The following is a 25,811-nucleotide window of genomic DNA, read 5'->3' on the forward strand; positions in this document are numbered from 1 at the left end:
CCAGTGGAGTTAATGATAGAAAATCTGTATCAAATGGGATGATTTTTAATGATATATTATTTGTGACAGATGATATTATCTAAATGTTACCTTGACATACACAATTCAAAACCTGGTCTCAGAGATGTTGAAGAATTGCCCTGCACCTCTGCCCTGACAACAATGGCATTAATGAACCAAGATACAAGTCATTTGTCATATGCCCCCTATATATGATATATATTATTTTTGCTAGAGGCAGCAACAGCATAGTCTAGTAACCCATACACAAGACAGGTGCTGTTATAGTGCACATCATGAAGTGATGTAGTTCAAGGCGCACCCAAAAGTCGCCATCAAGGACAAATTAGCACAACGAGGTCAAGTAATTCATAGGATTACCCAGTTCAGTGAAGCAAGGGAACCAAGGTTGATCCTAGGCTTCTGGTTGCACATTGCGCAATTCAGCTGCAAGATGTATATCTCTTTCTCTCTTATGAAATGCACTAAAGATCATTGCATTCTGGTTCACTCTTTAAAGAGGTAAATCACTACTCTTTGTTCAATAAAAACAAGGAGAAACTAATACTTTCTCCTCGTTATGACTGCCTTAAAGCGGTATGACATTTTAGCACAAAACCGGTCTACGGATGTCTATAGATAGAGACAGGGCTGGCTTTAGTGCTGGTGGCGCCTGATGCAACAATCTATTTTGGCGCTGCCCACAACCTCCTCCTATGATTGCCTCACTACCACCTAGAAAAAGTGCCCCTCGTCTCTCCATAGTCCCTCTTTCACATACATTTCATTTATTTTAAAGAGCTGGGTAAGGCTGGATTAACAAATCCATTCAGCTATCCACATAAAATACAGATCTGTTGTTTGCACCAGCACAATAACTCTCTGCGCTACTTCATGGCGAGTCCAAACTGCCACTAGAAAACACGTGTCTCTCTCCCCAGTAGGAACATTAATCGCAAGAGTTATCTTGACACTTTTATCGCTGTCTGAAAGCTGGAAGCACAAGAAACTCTGCAGCAGGTGCTTTTAAATCGTACGTTATTGCTAAGCATAGTGCTCCCTGAGGTCGGTGCCCTCTGCAGGTCAGCTCCTAGTGCGGCCTCACTGGTCACACTGCTCTAAAGCCGGCCCGGATAGAGATTTTCATCAAAACTCATGGGTTGTTGCATGGATCGCCCATGTACTGTGCATACAATGCCCACTTTGGTGCAAAGTAAAACAAACCAGCAACCAGCACATACTGCAACTTCGGATTACCTGTTGCATTACTCAGAGAAGCTATCCAACACAAATCCTGATTTACGTTGAATAGTAAATTCAGCATAGATACTTGTGTCATGTTTATGTTATGAAGGTAATGCATACTCAGTGCAAAGCATCTGGGGCCCAGATGTATCAAAGGTTTGCTTTGCCCTTACGTTACACAAGGTGACTCAAGGGCAATTCAGTCCTGAAGACAAATTTACCAATCCTTGCAAAGCCACCTAGCATGGCCCTGCAAGGCTTGGTAAATCTGTAAATCTTGGTAAATCTGCAAGTCGCTATCTTGTGTTACCTGTGCTGGGATAATGTTACATGAGTGGAGAATGAGTATTCCTACACCGACCCAAGCTTTGTGGTCCATTCCCAGATTTACGTTGATTAATAAAAACTTGGAATGTATCAATATTGTACGCCTTCCTGATAGAGGCGCAACAAGGAGAAAGATTTTTATTTGTCCTCGTTGTTTACCTTTTCTATTCTGCATTATTTAGGACACTTGTGGAGTGGTGTGGCTCACTGGTTAGAGGCAGCAGACCCAGAAGCAGAAGTTGGCCCGGGACCAGGGTTCAATTCCCGATGCGGCAGGGTCGTGGACCAAGGTCAGCGGACTCGATAATTCTTGCCTCGGTGCCTACTCTAACCAGAGATCCCACTCGGCAACTCTGGGCATTAGCTTGCCTAATCTCTACAACGGCCCCATCAACGCCGGGGATGCCTGGCTCCACCTTGGGGACTCCCAGTAGAGACCATCCCACAGGAAAAGCCAGGACAACCCGGGTTCCCCAGCGGTATACAGCGCCAGGACGCTGGCTGGCAACAGTGTGCTTTACAAATAATACATTACATTACATAGAAAGAGGAAAATGCCTATAAGAAAAGGAAACCATCCTGCCCAAAAACAATCCTGCCATCAACACACTCACCCTTGCACTAAGGCATAAGGGTACCTGCATTGGCGCTAAGCAGCACATAGTGCACCAGTGCAGGAAGAGAGCATGGAATGTGTCAGACCTTGGTAAATATGGCACATTCCTGCCCTCTCCATTTGACAGAGCAAAGTAAGTTGTCTTGCTGTGCAGCGTCAAATATTAATAAATCTACCCCAGGACCTTTATTTTTATATTGATGCTACTGGCTCCCCTTGACTTAACAAAGAGACCACTTCAAACGAGATAGCTAAGAATAATATTGGGCTTTGAAAAATACTGAAAGAAGGCAAAAAAATAAATATGGTAGGGGGTTGGTGGGTGCAAACGATATTCTTTTGCTGTGCTCACTAATTTTAAGATATGTTTAAAAACATCGACTTGTTACTATAAATGTACATGTTTAAATAATGCGTTTGTTGCACTTAAAGGCCGCGTGCATGCAGAAGATAGAAGGATTTGGTGTGCAATGTAATTCTGAAATTGAGATAAATTCATCTAACAAAAAATAATTGAATACGGTACATCCATTTTTCTTCAAATTTCATACAACACTGCTCATTCATGAAGAGGCTGTCTTGAAACATTATAATCTGCATTATGGCACCGTAGTGCAAGTATAGATGTGCATATAAATAATTCAGCTTACCAGGATATGGAATATGAAACCAGGGGGCATTTGATATTGCGTCAAGGTTAATATCGGTCCGCGCAGCATATCCATATTCCGCAGGGTTGCCGGGGAAGGCATTAAAGTGCGTAAGGAGATAGCAGATTAGCCACGAGACACACATACCCAGCAACACCTTGTCAAGGGGTAGAAAAATACATTAGATCATTGAGTATTAATGCAGCTCTAAAAAATATAGTATTATAGATCAGCAGTTTCGAAATCTAATGCTTTCTTATAACGCTAAAATTGATCATAAAGTGCAGTGTGTATAGGTATTTTCTCTATTCCGAATTTTCATTATTGATTTTACTAGGCAATTGCGCTTTTCAAATAGAATTTTACATGACATACAGGTTTCAATATGCGGCTTGTACATTAATGGCCTGATTGACAAACCGCAGATAGTAATACATTTTGCAGTACTACAAAACTCACTACTAATTGAAATTTACAAACTACTCGTGGAGTTTTCTGCCTCCACATTACTTGTACTTATGTATGCGAAGTTCTCCACCCCGACTGCAGAGTCTCTGCACATGTAGGTAGGTTTTAGTAGTAAATGTGGGAGGGGCTGAAAGATGGGGCAGATTTATTGCAAAAGGGAAGGCGATTATGAAGAGTAAGAGGGGTTTAGGGCGCGTGAGGAAGCAGTTTTGTAAGGGACATCAACCACCCACATAAGAGCAAACCAATTAATATACTCAGGTGATGGAGAACACCAACCTACACTTTTGTGAGAAGTTTATACTTAGACCGAAAAGAGTAAACCGAAAGTATTGAATTTACTGCAAAGCTTAAAAAGTGTAAGTTACCTTTGTGAATCAGGTCCTACGTTTTTTGTAAGTGCTAATGCAATTAAATAAGACAAAAATTGAATATGGCAACAAAAATGAAGTATAAATTCAATAAATCTAATGCAAACTTTGCAAATGGCAATTTCAATCCTGGTCAGCCTTTTCGCAAAAATGTGAAGAGACAACATATACACAGACTGAGTAGGAAGACCGAATATACTCTTGTTCAAAATTCAGGACTGTGTTGTCCTCAAACTCTATTTGAGGTTTCAGTGCTCGAGAGAGAAGATCTATTAAGCAGTACATTTTAGAATTAAATTGAAAATTTATGAAATTGTGAAATCCGGAATGTGATAACGTTCTGCACTGTTCTTAAACTAGATTGTGTCAGAGAGGACTCTTTCATCTTTGCTTCCACATATGCAGTATTGTAGCTGCTACCACTCAGAGCATTGTCTAATTATTTTAATTGAGTTAAGTGATACTCTTTTAACCGGTGTAGGTATTATTTTGTTTGAATATTTTTCATAATCTGATCCCCTGCTTGGAGTAACACTACACACTGAAATGTCTCCAGTACCCCGCCCTCCTCCAGTGTCATCTACACACCTAAGAATGATAGGGCGAAAGTCATGGTCACAATGTTTAATGATCAATTGGACCATAAATGCGCACTGTACATTAGTATTTACCACAGGCTAAAGTATCAGTAGCAGAGCAGATAGGATCTTCCTTGGTAAAAAGTTTAAGAAATCATGAACTGAGATCTTTTTGCTGTCTCCCTGTGTCTAGAACAGGTACTTGAAGGCTCCTGATATTTTGCAGCGTGGACCCTCAAGAACATTCAAGCAAATGTGTGTTTCAATAAGGCTAAACCCTGAGTGGTCAAAGGTAGTGTCACCCCACACATAGAAACTCATTATTCAGTTTCATGATGCCTTGAAAAGAGTGCCTTGCCATTAAACATGTTCCCTACATCTTTAAACAGCTCTGGCATTTCCCCATAATACAAGAAGATGAAAAGTTACACAAGTGAAGTGCCATTTCAAATGTAATTCAACAATATTCCCTAGTAGTTTAGCGCACCTTTTAGTCCCTTGCGGTGTATATTGAGGTAAACACACCCCATCCTCCCTCCAGGGAGGGGGGAAGAAAGTGTCTTGTGCTTAGCGGTCAAAGGGAAGCTCAGGTCCATGCCCAAAAGGTTGCTTCCCTCAAAAAGTAAATCAAAGGAATTCCCTGGTGGCGTAGTGGGCTTTCTGCTCCCTGTTGGACATATTGGGAGAAACATCTCCTATTTGCCACGCAAGGGGGCAGAACTACTGATTTGCCTGCGATGGGGGAGCAGAGGTCCAAGCTCAAGGGGTTGCTCCCGCTGGAAGGAAATTACCCTGGAGATTAGCGGTAGGATCACATGCCAAGTGTGATCCCCAAGTAGGGATCCACTATGAAGAGACAGCACTGCAAAAGGGACATTGTCCTCTTTCCAACTCTGCCTTTTTGTGTTGATTGGTACTCTGGCGGAGTAATGCCTTCAGCACCAAACTCAAGGGAATGAAGACCTCGCCATTGGTGTGGTCTGCTTTCATTTTGTTTTGCTGTAATGTCAGGCCCTGTGTCCTAATGTCTTGACTTTGATATTTGAAAAGAAATTGTTTCTGGTGTTTTCACCACAAACATTTTTTCAAGCACGGAGGATGATGATCAGTTGCCGTCCTTTGCACAGCAAAAGTGGTGTGGAAGACATAACCTGGTAGTCCCCCACACTAGAACAGTTAATAGGATATATGCATTCACAGACTAAAAGTCTCAAAATAGTCCTTCTGTTCAGCTACTAATGATGCTTCTCCCATATCAAGACACACATAGAGTGAGTTTCATCAGCATATGATGAAAGCAGAATGAAAAATGGCCCCAAGTAAAGATCATACACAATGCATGAGTGTATAGATCATTGAGTGACTCATAGGTGATTGCTGGATATGACTTAAAAAGGGAAAATACGTATTGTTTGGGTTCTGTCAGACATGAAAGATTTGAGGTTGCTAAAAAAACAAATCAGGTGAACATCATTAGTTAGATGACAGTAATTATCTGCCACTTTTCACCAGTTTCCAGTAACACAGTGAAGCCAGACTTGGCTCTCTTCACAGTTCAGAAAGATCCACAAGATGATGGTGGCCTTCAGAAAATTGTGGACCTTTCAAATGTCACACTGCAATACCATAGAGGTACAAGAGGTGCTGGATCTGTCAAGATTTCCAATACAAGCATTGGTTGGCATTTAGATAAATAATTATGTGAACTGCCTGGAAATCTGTCACGGCTTAGGTACAGAATGATCTACTTTGGATAGTAATGCTTCATAATAGCAGGATGGAGGGATAGGGTAAATTGGGCAAAACCTTGGAAGAAGTTCAGATCCTGATAATCACAAAAATGTCTTTCAAAAGAGGCATCGTCTCTGCATGTGTATACTCTTGCTCTGGCTATTCCTGACTGAAGAGAGCAATTCATAGAAGACTGAAGAATTAAGGAGCTGATTACGACTTTGGTGGTACATCGGACTGCCATAGCAGCGGTGTTGGCCAGAGCACCACCATGCTGGTGGTCCTACCGCCGTATTACAAGTGCAGTAGTGTTACCATCGCAGGGGTGACACAACCTCCAGGAATAATGGACTCCGCAGCGGTGACACAGTGGTCTGAGGCTGAAATATGCTGGTGGTGCCGCAGCAGCCCTGCCAAGCATATTAAGAGTTTCTTCACTGCCCTCCTTTTCATTGCGCTGAGCATACCTTGACAATGGTGGTAGTGAAGAAACTCAGGGGGCCCTAATAGGCCCCCTGTTGCCTCTGTGCATGCGGGTGCATGCAGAGGGGCACATGTTGTGCCCCCCTCTATTTTTGCATCCATGTTCCTTCACAGAAAGCAATGCACTACATTGTGGATTTCTTTCAGTGCAGAAAAGGGCTGCAGCGGTCTCATGGCAGTTATACGCACTGCCATGGGACTACTGCAGCAGGACTTCCCAAACAAGACTAACTCAGAATCCGGTGGGTGGTCTGACTACGGGTTTGGCTGTCTTGCAGTGGGGTGATGGCATGATGGCCCTCTGAAAGACCGCCAAACTCGTAATCAGGCCCTAAGACCTTAACATTCAGCAACTCTGTTACTAATATTTGCTTCCAGTGTTGTTTCTTTTAATGAACTTTTCCACAAGCCACTCATATTTGTTGTTACACATTAAGAAAGATAACAACTTCCTGCCATGAAGACTTTTATACACATCCATAGAGCAGAGATGGGGTGATTAGTATTATCCGTTGTTTTCATGCCCACCAGAAGTCGACGGTGAGTAGAGGGATCACTGTTCTCCAGGCATCACGCTTTTTGAGGGCTCTGCCCTCATGTGGTAAACATTTACTCTTAGCAAAAGCAAAACTATCCTTTCCAATAATGAGGTAGCTAAAGTGTTTATTTACCCAGCCCCACAAAAGCTCCTGAAATTCCTTCTCTTTATCAATAGTATCAACTTTTTGGGAAGAATTAGGGGTAAAAAAGATATTATGTATGTATGTGTGTGGCATTTGTATAGCATGCCCTAGCTGTAAGGAAGCAGAGCACTGCATATGGTCATTGTTGAGCTTTGATGGTCAGTCATAACCTTTTCTCATTTATTAGCAGCCATAAATATGTATTATATGATAAGTCACCCATTGCCATTGAAATGTTGCATTCTCAATGATACCAATGATGGAATATATGTCTCACTTTTTTATAAATTTATGTACATTTTTAGTTACCAAAATTTACTTTTTCATCTTTCATTTTATACATTATAAGTAAAGCACTCTTAAAAACATATTTTGTTCAGCTAAAATATAATCTACTTACTGGAAATAGTTTAAATACTGGATACTTGAATGTTTTCCATTTCCCTTTGGTATAGGACATAAGTGGAAATTCAATAGCCCTTAGGTACTGCGAGAACAGAAGAATAAGTGCAATAGTCCTAAAATAAGAAACACAGGAAGAAAACATAAGTACTGTCATGAACTCGCACATACCATGTATTTGATGTTCACTTTTTGACCTAACCTATTATGAAACATATTTCACTTGAGAAGCATGAAAAATGACTACACCTCATCATATATGCAGATGCATTTCTATATCTATATTCTTGGAAATTGGGTTTCTGGTTAGCAGAGGTAGTCATCCTGTACAAGCAGGAACCACAATTCCGGCGCAGGTAAGAGGCAGGGTAATCTTAAAGTAACCTGTGCTCATGCTCTGGTAACTTAGCACAGATCAGGCTAAAGTATGAAAATGTCAACTTTCTAAAAGTGGCATTTTCGGAATAGTAATGTTAAATCCGATTTTGCCATGATTTGGGATTTTAAATTAGGATTAGAGAGACACCATACTTGGGATCTTATCTCTTCACAATTGTATATTACACTTGTAAAATGTTATTAGGTATTCCCAAATGTTATCCTAAGGGAGCAGGTACGATAACAAGGGTCCGTTTACGGTTGCTAAGGACGTTCAATAGGTGCGCCTACTAGGATCTGCTCATACTTTGCAGGACCTGTCCATATGATTATTTCTCATGTAGGAGATGAATGAATTTAGTGGTGAGTGAACTAGGGTCAACCAATGAAGTCTTAACTGTGGCTTAAGCGAGACATGGTTGGAAGCATGCTTTACATACTTATTGCAATTTTTCAGGCTAATGTTATGTTAACAGTTTCTTGTAAAGCGCACGTACACCCAAGGGCTTCATGGCGCTAACTGACAGAAAATCTTTGCAGAAAAGGAGAGTGCCTAAACCAATGAAAAGAGCCAGGTTTTAAGCTGTTTCCTAAATGCCAGGAGATCGGTGCAGGAACGCATCCCCAGGGGGAGGGAGTTCCAGAGTCCAGATGCAAGAGTGGCGGAACCGCGTCCGCCCTGGCGTTGCAGTTTGAAAGTTGGTGTGACCAAAAGATGAAGATTGGCGGACCGAAGGTTGCGAGAGGAATATACCTGGGAAGGAGAATGTTGTTGAACTGAGGGCTATGGACATGGAGGGATTTAAAGACCATACAGGCTATTTTGAATTGTACTAGTTGAGTAAGAGGAAGCCAGTGGAGTTGTTTTAGTTGGGGCGTAGCTGACTGCCAACAGGGCTGCCGGAAAATCAGTCTGGCTGCCTGGTTCTGAACCAGTTGAAGACGTTTGCCCAGATAAAGAGGGAGGCCCAGATTGATGGCATTGGCATAATCCAGGTGGGACAGCACAAGTTCTATCACCACCTGGATCAGGGCCGGTTGAGTCAGCATCCAACTGATTTTCCTTATTCTGCAGAGTTGATAAAAGCAGGAGGATACCACCGAGCCCACCTGGGCCTTCAATGACAACTCACTGTCGATGATTACTCCCAGGCTCTTGACTGATGCGGAGGGAGTGGGTGGAAGACCTAGTTCAAGGGGCCAATAATGTGGGCCCCAATATATTTGGCTTTTACCTTTTAGGATAATTTCCGTCTAGCCCGGATTCAGTTTTAAATGATTCGAGTCCATCCAGCGACAGATATGTAGCATGGTCTCTTGAAATTCCCTGATAGAATCAGGAGAGCCATCAACAGTGAAGATAAGCTGCAGGTCATCCGCATAATTAAATGTGATGGCCTTGAATTTCCTCTACATTTTTACGTTATTTCGCAAGACGAATTTTGGTCCATTTCTTATCCTGGCTTTTGAATTTAATTTTCATGGTGGGTTCTCTCTCTTTTTTTGCTACTTAGTAGATTTATGCATGGGTTTATGGCACGCTCACCGTGTTTTGATGTGTTATCGGGTTTATTACATCTCCATAACCTGCCACTTTCTTATTGGCAATTATAGACTTCATTTGTGCATGTCCTTTAACTTGCTCTTCAATTCTATTCTGGTGATTTGGGTCTGTTGTCTATTTCTGTACTCACTTGGGATGTATGTGGTTAACATTTACATCTTATGTATTCATGCTATCTTGATAAGTTTATAATAGGAATACATGTACTATATATGTGTTTTTATGTGGTTTAACATTGTGTGCAATATAAGCACATGTATATATTAGTATATGTTTGTTAATGTAGTTTTTTATACACGTTAGTGATTTGTACAGAGTGTATATGTTGTCTTATGTAAATGTATGTATTGTATAAAGCCTATTTATTGTATTATTGTTTGACATTCCAGCCTTGAAAAAGTCTTATAAAAAGACGAAACACGTGTCGGCAAATCGTGTGCTGGGAGTTTTTACTTTTTTCTATATATGAGTAAAAGACTGCTGAACAGCAAGAAGACTGACCTATCTGGATTTCTGTTTTGATTACTATTGTTGAGTTGTCTCTATTTTTAGTGGAGGGTTATTCATACCCAGAGGAGTCATAAATGTAATTAAGACTAACCCCTTTGCCACGAGCTTAATCCCCCGCGGGGGAGGGGGGCCACGCACGGCGCCGTGGTGCTCGTGATGAGCTCGGCTCGTCACGCAGCATGGTAGCGATGTGCTCATGACGAGCTGAGCTCGTCATGACCAGGCCCGTTTGTATAGAATGCTCAGCACAGCGGGGTAATTATCCCAGCGTGGGAGCGCCACGGCGGTCAGCACAAGGTGCTAAATAAGGACGAGTGGTGTGCTGCAAAAGCCCTAATTTTTGTGTTCAAATTAGTTGCACATTTAGTTGTGCCTACAACACCTTTAGGTAGTAGGTGTTTGGGGCGAACTGAGCACCCGTGTATAGTTACATAGTAGGATACTCATATTTTTCACGCTCAATAATGTCTATATTACTGCCTGTTCAGTGAATGTGCGGATGCTTCCTTTTAAGGGAACACTACTACCTTTTTTTTTAAGTCATAGAAATGTGGAGGAGGTAGGCCAAATATTGGGGGAACACTACCCTAAGGCTGTCAGGTCTTACACATGTCAAGTGAGCAATTCCTAAACAGTTATGTCCTCATATAGAACAGCAGCATTAGCCTATTGCCAAAGTGCATTCCCTCTTATACTTAGAAAATAATAGCAGGAACAGTAACTATTCATAATACATACTACATAGCAAGTTTTTTTTCATCTTCATACTACATTTCTTCCATGTCTAAGCACAGTAAATAACGGGTGTTATTATTACACCCAAAGCATGACTCTAAATTTACAGACCAGAGAAAGATGGAAGGCTGAGTCTGGCTCACTAGGTTTTCAATTTAAGATAACTGCAGGAGTCCAACGAGCATTAACTCATGAACTATCAGGATTTTTTAATGTAGATATGAATAGCATTGCTGTATTATTGGGCCTGGAGTTAGAATATTACATCTGCTAAAGTTGCATGTATGGAAGACAGTCACAGCCAGTGCTGGTAAGAGAGGTGGGGCTGGAGGGGGTAAGTCGACAGAAGATGGCAGAGGAAAAATAACATACAAAATATAAATGAAACCACTTGCCTTGTGCTTGCCAAATCACCAAGTCGCGAAGCAGTGAGCATGTGGTTTAATTATTTATTTTAATTTCCTAATTCTGTCGGAGGTTGACTAAACCCCCCACCCCCCACCCCGCTCCACCGCTCTTACCTGCACCGGCCGCGACTGATGAAACATCAGGATAATGGTTGTTTCCATGGAAAGGTAATGTCCATGTTGCATCCGCTATCGGAGTAGCAAATACCAATGGAAGTAGATCATTCAATCATACTTTCAGCCACAGAAAATCCAAGGAGTACCAATTCAAAATATGCCTGAGTGAATGATACAATATACTTTCAAATATGTCAATGCTCGCACTATTCGAGCATGCTCGAATATTAGTGACAATTTTATTGACAAGTATTAGCAAAGTCAATAAGCCCGGCATAAGAAGAAAGCACAGAATGTTGTGGCAGCTATTTAATACAGTAGGAAAAAAAACGACTCGAAATTAAATTAATCATTGCATAGAACGTAAATGGAACAGTTTACATGCTTGTTAGTAGACACGTGTATTTAGAAGAGGTATAGGAACCTTATAACGTTCTATTGCAAAACACTAGGAATTATAATTCTCATTAGCACAAAGAAAGGGTATTGGATTTGAATTACAGTACCTTTAGGAAAGAGTTTAAACACACAGCGATGATTGAAAAAATACAACAGAGTCACGCATAGAACACATTGCAAAGAAAATTATTGTTTCTTGAGCCATGGCAATGAAGTGGGCTTCTTTTAAGGAGACCCTCAAAGTAGGATTGCCAATGGCTGAAGGAGGATGACCCATTGCCGCATGCTGTGGTTGGTGGAAGCAATATGTGGAAGACCTCTAAACAGATCACCATATCTACATAAGTAGAGATATGTAGGAAAAGTTTTGATTAGATGAGGCTGGTGAGGCAGCAAACGCTATCTCTTTGTTAGATCTAAATGAGCACATTCTCATCATAATTTTTTTGTTTTAAAATGCATACAGGATTCAAAGTTTGGTTAGACTTACATAGCAGTGACACCCCAGTGGACTCCAGATTTTTTTCCAGCTTCGATAAACAGAGACAGACCGACCAGTGTAATTGTAGGTGCAATGGCAAGTGGCCCGATAAACTTCAGCAGGAAACCAATCAAACCTGAAAATCCAAGCACGATCTGCACCAAGGAGGAAACGATAATAGCACCTTGAATCTGGAATCAAAGACAAAGATCAAAGATGTAAACATTCTGGTAAGGTGCTTCATTAAGCATTAAAGAATTGAAAGAAAAGGGGAAACTACAAAATCATTTAGGGCAAGCTTTGCATTTATCTACACTGAATTTCCATTAGTCACAAAGATGACCAAGTGATCTCAAAATTGTCAATCAAATTTAGAATTAGCATAATCACATACACAGTAATTGTCTTTGATTCTATTTATTTATATAGCACAGTAACACTAGCTGACCTAAGACGTGTAACTAATCAAGGATTGTGAAGTATTGTATCGCAATATTTATATAGCAGAGTCTACCCTTACTTGAGGTAGCTTATAAGTTTTGTAAGTACCCCAAGTAAGAGGTAATGTGCCTCAGTGTTTTCATAGACTTTAAGGTTTTCTTAGTAATTCTGTTGGCAGGTGGGATCACAATTAGTTATGTGTCCATGATTATCTCCAGATCCTCTCTTCTCTTGATGATGCTGGCAAGACATCAAGTACTTTTGACCACATGGTTTTAGGTAGGTGATTGTATCACTGCACGTCATGATCTCAGCCTTTTCCATTTTGAGTTGTATGTGTTTGCTCATTATTTGAGGTGCAGAGGCAGTCATGAAGTCTTGTTGAATGGAGGTCTTCTAGATCGTCCATTTTTTGGATGGCTTGTGTGCCATCCACATTACTCTAGTGTGTCAGGTCTGGTAAGGGGGTTACGTAGATCTTGTCATTGTTCCATACTGCACCTTTCTTGAGGTTGGTCTCATTTGAGTTCTCCAGTGGTATTTTTGTTTGTCTTTACTTGCAAAAGGCCAGTTGAAGATAAAATTAGCATCCTGTGTTTTCGGGTTTGTTGTTAATTTTGTCACAAGGGCTTTCATTGTATGCAGGTCCAGTTTCTTTTACAGTCTATATATGCTTTTGTGTCATGAGTTGTTTTTGAGTTTGTTCTACAGGCCAGAAGATTGATCTTGAATATAATGAGATGATGGTCACTCCATATTACTAGGGAGTTGCTAGTTACCACAACATATCCAGGAGGGGAGAACATGACATCTAGAGTGTGTCCAGCAAAATGGATAGATCCCAATACAATTTGATGGAGTTTGAGAGTAATTAAGGCATTAGTTATTAGATGCTGGTTGTCCAACCTGCTGTTATCAAAACACAGGTGGCCCGATTCATATAAGTAATCTGGGACAAAAGTCTAGCTTTACGACTTTCGATATTTACAAAGGGCATTTAGAATAGTAAAGGTTGACCTTTGGTCTAAGTTTAGACCAAAGTCTCACATTACTACTACTAAACTTAGACTTTAGGTCTAAGTTTCGACCAAAAGTCTAACTTAGACCAAATGTCTAATTTTAGCAGGAGTAAAGTTAGACTTTAGGAGTGTCAGGAGTGTCAAAGTGCAAGTGCTCCCTGTGTGAATGGTTATCACAATTGGTTCTCCCTGATTGGCATATTAGATTTACTGGTAATCCCTAGTAAAGTACACTAAGTGTGCCAGGGCCTGCAAATCAAATGCTACTAGTTGGCCTGTAGCACTGATTGTGCCACCCACACGAGTAGCCCTGAAAAGGTATCTAAGACCAGCCACTGCACAGCTTTAAACTTCCATGTCGACCTGGCAAGTGCACCCACTTGCTAGGCCCTAACCTTCCTTTATCTTACTTGTAGGACACCCCAGTGGTAGGCTCCAAGATTCCCCCGTAGGCAGGGTGCAGTGTATGTGAAAGGTAGGTCATGGGCTGGTGTGTGTGACATGTCCTGATAGTGAAATACTGCCAATTTAGTTTTGCACTATTGAAAGGCTATCTGTCCCATAGGAAAGAATGGGAGGTACTTTGTAACATCTTACAAGTATAACTTCCCATTGGGATAAGATGGAGCAATAAAGTTTAGGCACTCTGATCTCAGAATTTAATAACACATCATTTAGTAAAGATGGCTTTTAGATTATGTGGTTGAAAATGCCACTTTTGGAAAGTAGGCATTTACTTGTTTAACCATTCTGTGTGCTGATGCCTGTTTCTGGAATGGCAGTCTGGGTTTGGAGTTACGGGGCTAGAGATGTGCATTTACTGTAGACAGTCATTTGGGGGTTTGAGAAGTGACCGGCCCTTCCTAGATGACTCACATCAGAGCTGAATTGACCTTGGCTGAATGTAGAGTAGTGGGAGGAGTTTTCCTTGCACCTGAATAGGGCCTATCTGGATTTGACTGGGCTCAGAGACCCTTGCACAAAGGTAAAAAAGACAAAATGGAGCAAAATAATAGATCTTAGACCCCAGAACTTTAAATTACTTCTGGAATCAAGAGGAACCTTTGCCAAGGATACGAGCTGTAACTTTGCTGTGAAGCTGCTTGAAGAAGATCTCCAAGGGCTCTGTATGTGCTGACTCCCTGTTCTGAAATCTCAGGGACACAAAGACTTCACCTTCAGAGTTCTGACCTGCCATGAGATGCCTGTTTCAGTTCTGAGACTCTGGAGGTTGCTCCTGCTGTTGGGAGTAGTAAGAACCCTGAAGAAATTGACGCATTGCTCTTCTTGCAGCTGTTTTTCCTGATGCAGCACCGTCATGTGAGAAGAATCTCCATGCATCTCTGCACCACTGCCGAACCGATGTAGCACCTGTCATGGCTGCAAGAACTGACGCATCATGGGGTCGCAGCTGAAGAAACTGATGCAGCTCCACTTGTCACCGCCGCATCGATCAATGACGCATACCAGATTTCCACACATCGTACCTGTGCGGCAAGTTTTCCTGATGCATCACCCACGGACCTGAGCCGTCTTGGAGTCGATGCATCCCTTACCCCTACAGACCGGATTGGACACATCACTTCTCCTGCGTGCAGCAGAACTGCCGCATCACCTCCCCAAGGTCTCATAAACTGACACATCTCTTTTTCTCAACACTTCCCCTCTCTGTGGCTGCTTGGCCTTGTGAATTTTGATGCAACTAGAGGGACTTTATGAGAACTCACGCATACATAGTTTTCTATGTACCAAGTTGTTAGAAACCTTTTTAATGTCATCTTCTTATTTCATGTATGTTGGATTTTTGTCGTTTTGGTCTTGTTGAGTTTAGATAAAGATACTTTATTTTTCTAAACTAGCATGGTGCCCATTTGTGGTGTTATCACTGTATTACTGTGTATTTTGAGTACAAATACCTTACACATTGCCTTTGGGATAAGTCTGTCTACTCGTGTCAAGGTACCCAGGTGGTGAGCAGGGGTTATCTAAAGGGGGTACCATCTTGCCCTGACTGGAAGCAAGGGTCCCTATTTGGACAAAGGTATCAACTCTGCCAACTAGAGACCCCCATTTCTAACAGTACTGATTCAGTGCCCTTCAAGATTTATATCCTTCTGATCTCTTTGATGTGGATTTGTTTGTTTGATGATACATGAGATATAAGAGAGTGCTTAGTTTTTGATTGATATACCCAGGAATAGGTCATGTGATCTCTAGTTTGCAGGGTCAGCCTGGCCCAGTACCTGCTTTTGTAAAATCGATTTCATCTAAGACACTTTCAGGCCACTTAGCAACACACCTTTTGGTGGAATGAGTGAATGATTTCTCTCATCGGAAGGGCAACAGCAGACATTAGGAAGGTGGATTTAAAGATATTTGGACTGCAAGGGACTGCTGAGGAGCCTATCACATGCATACCTTAGATTACATCATTGGTTTCTTTTTCTACTTGCAGATTAATTAAATACAGTTTAAGATGTATGGTGTAGTCACCTTTGGAGTGCTTGGAATAGGAAGGTTTTTTTTACTTGTCAAGGTTATTGGTATTCTTGAAGAAGTGTTTTTCTAAGGCATCAGTAAGTTCTTGCGAGAGTTATATGCTCATTTAGGTGCAATTGTGGCTTCAAATTCATCAACAGTTTTGAGTAGCTCTGTAGTTGGGTGTCCTGCATCTGAGTCTCTCAACTGCTTCAGTGGTCAATAAAGTGGTGCAAGAGGTAAATTAGCCTGGAAAAATGTATTACTAATCAAGCACAAGCCACAAACTGCACTTCTGTATTTGGCCCTTTCTGCAGGACCATCCCTAAATGGTTTGCCTTCACTCCTCCTATATTTGCTAAATTCATTTTTTGTTGGCCTCAGGACTCTGTGCACTTTACCACTGCTAACCAGTGCTAAAGTGCTTGTGCTCTCTTCTGAAAACATGGTAGAAATGGCTTATACCCACTTGACATTTTTTATTTACTTGTAAGTCCCTAGTAAAGTGGCACTACCTGTGTCCAGGGCCTGAAATTAAATACTAGCAGTGGGCCTGCAGCACTGATTGTATCCTCCACTAAAGTAGCCCATTAAGCATGTCTTAGGTCTGCCATTGCAGCCTGGGTGTGTGCAGTTTTGAACTGCCATTTCGACCTGGCAAAGTAAACCTTTTACCAGACCCAAAACTTCCTTTTTAATACATAAAAGTCACTTTTAGTTTAGGGCCTGGATAGCCCAGAGGGCAGGGTGCAATGTATTTAAAATGGAGGACATGTACTGTTAAGTTTTATATGTCCTGGGAGTGAAAGAATCTTAAATTTGTTTTTTACTAATGCAAGGCCCATCTCTACTATAGAATAACATTGGAGGAACCTTATTACATTTTACAAGTGTAATTTACAAACTGGAACATGTAACCCCTTCATGTTTGGTATCTCTGGAATTGTAAAGAAAAATCCTACCATATGATGAAGTCAGATTTTAAATAAAAATTTTGAAAATGTCAGTTTTAGAAAATGTTCTTTTTCTTGCCTCAGCCATTTGGCACCTGCAGCCTATTCCTGAGTCACATGACTGGGTACAGCTGAGATTTGTGCATTCCCCCTAAACAGCCAGACATAATGGGGAGCTTAGGTGTGACTCAATGGACCAGGAGGAGCTGAGCCTAACCCTCCTACACTCGAATAGGATGTGTCTTGTCTTCACACAAAAGGCTGCATACCCCCTGTAGGTAGTCTGGAGCCAGGGCCAGGAAGGCAGGGCACTTGTGCACTTCAAAGGCAAACCACTAGAAGCTTCTCCCCACTTCAAAGCCACAACTGGGTATAAATACTGGGCTTCAGACACCACTTTTTCAGTAACCGCTAGACCAGTGAATACTCTGCCTGGAATAAGGACTGCTTTGCTGCTGAAAGGACTTGCACTCTGCTGGATGGCTGCTCTGAAGGAATGGCTGCCCTGTTGATCTGCTGTCTGCTGCCCTCTTGCCTAGGTGAGAAGAGAACTGGTTCTGCAACTTCACCCTTGAACTCAGGACACCAGACTGACTCCAAGGGCTAGTCTGCTGGCCTCCTGATCTGAGCCTCAGGGACATAAAAGGATTCTCAACATCCTGCACCAGCCCATGGATCCAGATGATGTAAGTTCCCAATCCCCAAGTGGGGCCAGTCAGGTCCTGGACCCTTGGTGTGGCTCAGGGAACCGTATTTAGGTATTTGGGCTCCTCATGATGGTCAACGGGCCTGTTGGCTGTTGGCAGCTGCATCTTCACGCTACAGCATCTTCCGCTAGCGTGGGACCATCAACCCCAAGCTCCAGCAACACCCGCCCATGACACTTGGTCTGCTTTTAGTGCTATTCCGGCAGCCTCCCCTGACACTCTTGCTTCTCTTTACGGCCCCATCCATCACGAATGGGAGTCTTGGCACAGATTTGAGAAGGTAAACTTCAGTGGGCATAACCTGGTCCCTGTAGCCGACCTGCACTCCTTCACTGTTGACTTCAAAGTGTGACTTTGACCAGTTCCAGCTTGACCAGATATATCTAGTTGGCACTTTGTTCTTTTTGAGGCTATTTTCACTAACATGTTTTAAAATTCATAACTCCCATTCTACTGATTACATTTTTGTCATTTTAGTCTTGTTTTATATATTTACGGTTTATTCTATTTTTCTAACTTGGTGTGGGATCCTATTTTATTGGCACTTTTTACTTTATTATTGCTTGAAATGTTGCGCAAATACTTTGCACCTTAGCTCTAAGTTAAGCCTGACTGCTCTGTGCCAAGCTGCAAGAGGGTAGAGCACAGGTTAATTTAGGGTTGGGTTGTGCCTCACCATGACACAGTTTGTGGTTGTTAATTGACCAGGGCTTACACCCAGGTCAACCAACAACCCAGTTTTTCACATGCACACACCTATGGCTGTGGCCAAGGCAGGAGTAATCAATGCCCAAAGTAAGAAAATCCCACACAGCATTCTCTGTTTTTGGGAGTATTGTGAATTAAGTCAGAGTATTTTAATGTTGTGAGCACAGTGTGTGATTCTTTGAGTCCTAACAACTGTAAGCAGAGGAGAAAAAAAAGACAAGTAGAATTAAGTTCTGGGTTGGCATTGAGGCACAGAAACCCAGGAGCACACGTCTGAATGTTGGAGAGGGACAAACATTATGGAAAATAATGTAGTAAAAGGAGGGTAAAACTATCCTAGAAGAGAACAGGCAAGAGATGTGATTGGAGGAGGGGATAAAAAGCCAGGTTGCACAGTTAACTTTTGTGGACTGCCAAATAAACTAGCCTAGACTGTTGAGCCATCTCCTAATCTGACTGTGCCAGCAACTGCCACTGTACTAAAGGCTACTTTTGGTCCTGTTTGTTAAGTGGCCAAAGAGGACAATTATAGAAATGATTATAAACATTGGTATCATTAGATCTGAGGCCATGGAGATGGAACAACTTCTAACTACTAACTTCACTAATAGACATAACCTTCACGGATGCAAACAAGAGAGTAATCAGAGTTTTAAAGGGTTAAAAGGTAAGAGGAGCAGCCCAAAGCATCTATAAAACCTGGTCTCCTAACCAATATGTTTATGCCATCTTGGAGTAAATAAAAAAAATAAAGGATCTTTTAAATGAGAGCATACAAAATTTACACTTAAGAAGAAAATTCAAGCTGACCTCTCAAATGAACTTCCGTACACAACAGAGTGCAGAGTGTCCGAGGATCACCATCCTTGCGGGTAAGCGTCGGGGCAGTCCAGCCACCACCAGACCAGGGGTTTGATTGCCCGATTATAAGTTGGGCAGTCGGACCTTCACTGCATGGAGGTCAGGGCCTCAGTAAAATGCTGGTGGTACTTCTGCAGCACCACCATGCATATTATGAATTTCAGAACTGCCAGTGGTGTCATGGAGGTCTTTCCTCTATAAAAAGGCTGGCAGTCCTAAAACAAAGGATGCCCATTTGCATGGGGATGTATGCAGGGGGACACAGCATGTGCTCCCTATATTCATGCACCCACAGTTCCTGCACGGCATGGACTTTACAGTCCATGCCGTGCAGGAACTGTTTTTGTCATTCCCATTGTGGTGCTCATTTTCAGAGGCAACTGGTAATCTGGTGGGTAGTGCAAAAGACAATCAGAGAAGACAACTCTGCCTAAATATTTCTTTATAAAGTGTTCTACGTCACTGATATAAGAGACCAATCCTAACATGGTACTCCTCTCATTTATAATACAAAAAACTTGTGAGTTAAGGATATCATATTTATTTATATTCTTTAGTCAACATAGTAGGAAAAACATAAAAGACAATGAATAGCAATAAACTCTACACACATCCTAGGTCGCACACAAACAATCTTTCAGTCAGGCAGACAAACACTGACTCAGACTTACTCATACATTCCATCAGATAGCAATGCATTAGATAGTGCTGAACATAGTAACATAATACTAATGTAGTTCCCATCAATAAAAGAAATCAGGCAATTTTAAATAGTATGGGAAATCCAAGATCAGTTGGTCATATTTTCAATCACTAATGCAGTCCATAATCCAGTTTCTTCTCCAGGGAAAAGAAGCAAACAAAGAAGGTACAGGGGCTCCATTGCTGGCGCACGTTTCAGTGTCAGACCCAACTGTGGGTCACACCTTCTTCAGGGTGAAAAGTTTGTATGCGAGCAAATAGAATGAGATGCGCCTGGTCCAGATAGCCAGGAAATAGCCCTGGACAATGGAGGGCAGACAAAGACAGAATGATGCAGGAATGGCTCCAATATGAGTCCAAAAGGAAGAAAATATTCATATTAGTAACGAAGTAGCAAAGTCTTCATAGGGTTGATGGCATGACAAGGACCACAATTCTTGATGGAATATATCATAGTTGAAGGCACATTCAAGTAGACTTGATGCTTGGGCGCAAGATCAAACCGTGGAGACAACCATCCAGACAGGTTCGCGACGGGCTCACAGCCGGTACGTTGAACGCTAATGGGTAGAGCAACCACGTGTTGGCAGTGTGGGAGCAGGCTGCCAGTGTGGCTGTCCATTCATGCACCACCAAACTCATAATAAGCCCCTAAGAATATACAACTTTCCGATAAGAAAATGTTCTCCTGTGGAATGTGAACAAACATTTGAAAGAGGTATACTACCAACTTGAGCAGTCAGATTGTTACAAGTTGGTATCCTGAGTTAGATACAAACAAAAAATCTATAATGTTCATATCTTATTGTATCATTGGAGAGACAAGGGTTTAATTGGTTTATATGAGTCAATTTTTTCTACACTAGCAAACCTGTAGCCTCTTGTTTTGTATCTTCTACCCAAAATACAGCAAGATAGTCTAAATCCAATTGGCGCACCAATTGTGTTATCTAGCAGAAGTCTTTTAGAGAATACCTGTGTTGGAAATGTGCGTTAGAGAGAAAATATTGATCATTCTGATTAAGACAAATGACCGAAAAAGACAGCAATGTTTAAAAGTGCACATGTGAGAAGATTAAATATCAGCACCATATGAGTGTTCTTGGTTAGTTAGAGAATGGTAGAAATAATAACATAGCAATTTTGAAGATGATTTTTATAACTAACTAGAAGCCCGTCCCGACGTTGTCCGGGTATGAAGTGCTGCCGGCCAGTAGTATATTGTTTTGCAGGATTTCGTTTTGATAGCATTTCTTATCTGTGACAGGCCTGTGAAACGCTCCGATTCACAGTGCACTGCTGATGCACTTAAGAGTGCGCGTTCAGTAGTGTGTGAACTCGAGTTTCCCTACTTTATTTTTCCTTGTAATATTATATAGCGCAAACTCGACAACATGGCATGAGCACAATCTACATTACAGAAGAACACATTCCTTTGTGGTAGGCACGGGGAGACAAAGCGATTTGCTTGGAATCACAGGATGTTGAGCTGATGCCGAGTTTCGAACGTAGCTCCCCACCTTAAAGTTCGCAATTCTAGAACTTGTGGTGGGAGGTGTGTCTAAAAGTGTATGTCGGTGCTGGCCATCAATGAGAGAGACCTGTGCATTTTTCAAATGGGTGGTGAAAAAATATGAGTATGTTGCTGGAGATGTGGGCCGCCGTGCCACCAATGTACTTACCGGGGGAGGGTAAACACCCATTATTCCGCAACTTTCTTTTCGCATACCATCACTCGGCATACTTTCATTACGAAAGTACCATGACTCCGTAATGCCAATATCATTCGTTGTAAATGCATGAATGGTAAAAGCATGTTTTTTTTATGTTTGGATAAGGTAAGTATGGGCATAGGGGTATATGTTTTGGGGTGTTTGGGTATTTTAAGGGTTCAGATATAGTTTTGGGTTATGGGGTACAGGGGTAGTTTTAGGGTTTAGGGATAGGTATGGGTTTTGGGATTCAGGGGTATTTTTAGGGTTCTGGGCTAGGTTTGGGTTTTGGGGTATAGGGGTATTTTTAGGGTTCAGGGGTAGGTTTGGGTTTTGGGATACAGGGGTATTTTAAGGGTTCAGGGCTAGGTTTGGGTTTTGGGGTACAGGGATATTTTTAGGGTTCAGGGCTAGGTTTGGGTTTTGGGGTACATGGGTATTTTTTGGGTTCAGGGGTAGGTTTGGGTTTTGGGGTACAGGGTTATTTTTAGGGTTCAGGGGTAGATTTGGGTTTTGGGGTACAGGGGTATTTTTAGGGTTCAGGGGTAGATTTGGGTTTTGGGGTACAGGGGTATTTTAAGGGTTCAGGGCTAGGTTTGGGTTTTGGGGTACAGGGGTATTTTTAGGGTTCAGGGCTAGGTTTGGGTTTTGGGGTACAGTGGTATTTTTAGGGTTCAGGGCTAGGTTTGGGTTTTGGGGTACAGGGGTTTTTTAGGTTTCAGGGGTAGGTCTGGGTTTTGAGGTACGGGGGTATTTATAGGTTTCAGTGCTAGGTTTGGGTTACAGGGGTATTTTTAGGGTTCAGGGATAGGTTTGGGTTTTGGGGTACAGGGTATATTTATAGGGTTAAGATGGGTTAGTGTTTAAGGGTGTTGGGGTATTTTAAGGAGCAAGGGTGGGCTATGATTATGGGGTGCAGGGGTATTTAAAGGGAGCAGGGTGGGATTAGCACACAATATGAGACATGGCATGAAGGGCAGAACGTACCACACGCCCCCAGCGTTTGTCACGCCTCCAGCACACGACCACAGCACAACGCAGACACGCCCACAAGGGACTACTTTGCTGGCACAGTTCTTTTACCTTTTAAATGTATATGGTGGGAGTCTGCATAGCCTATGTCCTTCTGCTGCAACTTCCCTTTCCAATGCTGTATTGGGTGTTGTGATTGGTGCTGTGGTTCCTGAGATTACCCGCCTCAAAGGTTTTGGCTCTCTCTTTATTATATTAGTATAGATTATCTTATATTTCTAACAAAGATGTTCTGAAAATGAAAGATGAAAACAAAGCATCTCTTGCAGAGTGACAACTTTATGATGGTGCATTCTTATACATTACCTGGCATGTGCATCAACCTTTTTTGCGAGTACAAACGGTGAGATTTGCAACTATCGGCCGTTTGCGTCCGCAAAAAGGGCTTTTGCGATGCATCAAGGTGTAAGGCACTCGCAATTTAAGAAATCGCAATTTATTGCGATTTCTTAAATTGCGATTGCATTTAAGGAATCGCAATATGTGATTCCTTAAATGCAATGCAAGAACCACTTTTAAATAGCGATTTCACTATTTGGGGCCACACATTACCGAGCAATTAAACGGGTCAGTAATTTGCAAATCTTTAAAAAATGCACTAAAGTGCAATTTTCAAAGTTTCATGTTGCGCACAAACATGCCCTTGGAGTATGTGTGTGCGCAACATGGGTGCACATCACGATTTCAGGGGTGCAACTGGGTGTCCTTTTGACACCCTTGCACCCTTGTAATTGTATGCGCAATTTGCGAATACCTATTGGTACTCGCAAATTGCGCATGCAATCTCCCATTCATTCCTATGGGCCTGTAGGCTCATAGGAATGAATGGGGAGCCATTCCTTAATTGTGACTCACAAATTGAGAGTCGCAATTAAGGAATGCTTAGGAATCGCTATTTTTATAGCGATCCCTACATGCATAGGCTTTTGCGAGTCCTTAACTGCAATTCCTTAATAATCGCAATTAAGGCCTCGCAAAATCCTACCTTGATGCATGTGGTCGGACATGTTAGCTGTCTGACATTTTCAACATAAATGCCTAATGTGCTATAGATTCTAGATTTATGTAAACGATTTTAGTTTAATACATTTAAAAAATATTTTGTGCATTGCAACGTTTGAGATTATAGCAGTAGGCCATGACCACAGTTGCAAAAGTTTATTTCTTAATCACTGACTAACATCACAGAATGCTTAAATATGATATATTTGAGTGATTTCATAATGCTTTTTAATGTAAATTTGGGAGTTTTGCACTAATTAAAAATATAATCTTTCAAAAGACGTTTGAGTTAACTTTTCTCTTTAGGCTGCATTATTTCATTAATGTGTGCAATGAACTCTAACACGATTCCAAATGTTGCTTATTTGTTCTGATCATGACACACCCCTTGAAAACATACCAGACACTTTTTCCTAATTCTTCTTTGTGTGGACTTCGTGAGAACCTGACCTTTGGACCGTATCTATGTACAGCAACATTGTTAAAGCTTTCTGTCGTACAAACTTGTGAGGATTTAATGTACAGTTTTTTCTCATGAGACGCATGGAAAAATATGCTGGAGGATCAATTTGTACCTGGTAAATGGAAGAACAATCACATGATGGTCAGACCATTGTGGACTGACTATGATGTCATGGTGACAAATTTGCACTGTAAAGGCCTTTGGACTCAGGAGGAGTGGGCCACCCTCTTCTTATATGACATTTTGGAGATCTTTTCTGAGGACTCTTTGGCGATGCTTTACAAACTGTGGCTGGTGCTGCTGTTCTATTGCTTCCCTTTACTCATGCCTGCCTGCCAAATTATCTTGTATTTATCATTACCCTTAGGCTAATGAACTTATCTGCTGGGCTATTTGTAGCTGTCTGGTGAGAGTCTAGGCTTAGAAATTCTGATTAATGCTCAATTCCCTTTTGTCCCTGGACTTTTCCCTGCTTTGAAACTATTCTTTATGAATTCTTGCTACTAGGAAGTCAATTTCTGTTTGAAGGATGGTATATGTGAACGTGAGGTCTAAGTTGTTGTCAGAACTAGTGTCCATGATTTTTGTGATGTGTCTCTAGTTCCATGCCAAATTACATATAATTACTATTAGGAAGGATTGTGAGTATGAATTGAGATGGATTCCTACCCCCTCAACAAATACTCCAATTTTTTCCAACCATCGTATATTTAGACCTAATATGTACTAAACCTACCATCGTATTGCAGGGACAGCACTGATTTCCTGAAATCCAATACATATCAAGGGGCACCAACTATTCCCTAGTAATAATTTATGTTACCTCCCTATTAACCTGCATTACCACGTTGGAGTACAAGCCTGGAGATATTGTTTGAGAGATAAACTCATTTACTTCTACAACCACTTCATAATATTATTACATATTCTCAAATTCTGCTTAGGGATCAACATCTTCCTCTTTAATAATCAATGGTTCAAGCAACTGTCACGTACTGATATGGGTAGTTGCTTTGCACAGAGTTACAAAAACACCTTCATGGGGTGGTGGAAGCACAACACGTGTGGTCACCTGAGAATGGACATTTGTCAAAACACATAATCCTATGAACACATTATAAAGTTCATTTATATGTAATTTGGCATGGAACTAGAGACACACTACAAAAATTCATGGACACTAGTTCTGACAACAACTTAGACCTCACATTCACATATACCATCCTTTAAACAGAAATAGACTTCCTAGTCATTTCTGTCAAAACAATAGACAATACTCTCCAGACAAGCTTACATCACAAGGCCACTGCAGGGAATCGTGTACTTCACACATGTAGACACAACCTGACTAACATCAAGTGGAGAATACCATGTATTGAAATCTTAAGATCCTAATCTACTTGTAGCACAGAATCAAGATTTGAGAGAGAAAGGACTGCAATGATGAAATGATTTGAGGAGAGAGGATATCCTAAAAAAGTATTAAAGATAGCCAGCATTAAAGCTGACAATTTGCAGTGGGAGAATTTACTGATCGAAAAGGATGAACCCAAGCAGGTGCAACAAGCCAGAATGATCATTACCTATA

General features: G+C 41.5%; 1 protein-coding gene across 1 annotated transcript in view; it reads right to left on the reverse strand.

Moving 5' to 3' along the window:
* Nucleotides 1–25,811, reverse strand: part of LOC147750799 (solute carrier family 23 member 1-like) — a 783,856-nt gene that overhangs the window by 441,296 nt on the left and 316,749 nt on the right. Inside the window, exons 5-7 of the mRNA XM_086936963.1 lie at nucleotides 12,155–12,336; nucleotides 7,553–7,670; nucleotides 2,839–2,995 (exon numbers count right to left, since the gene is read on the reverse strand). Coding sequence (XP_086793089.1) covers nucleotides 2,839–2,995; nucleotides 7,553–7,670; nucleotides 12,155–12,336 — 457 coding nt within the window. The remainder of the gene's footprint in view (nucleotides 1–2,838; nucleotides 2,996–7,552; nucleotides 7,671–12,154; nucleotides 12,337–25,811) is intronic.

This window comes from Lissotriton vulgaris, chromosome 1_1, assembly GCF_964263255.1.
Source record: "Lissotriton vulgaris chromosome 1_1, aLisVul1.2, whole genome shotgun sequence".
Taxonomy (NCBI): Eukaryota; Metazoa; Chordata; class Amphibia; order Caudata; family Salamandridae; genus Lissotriton; species Lissotriton vulgaris.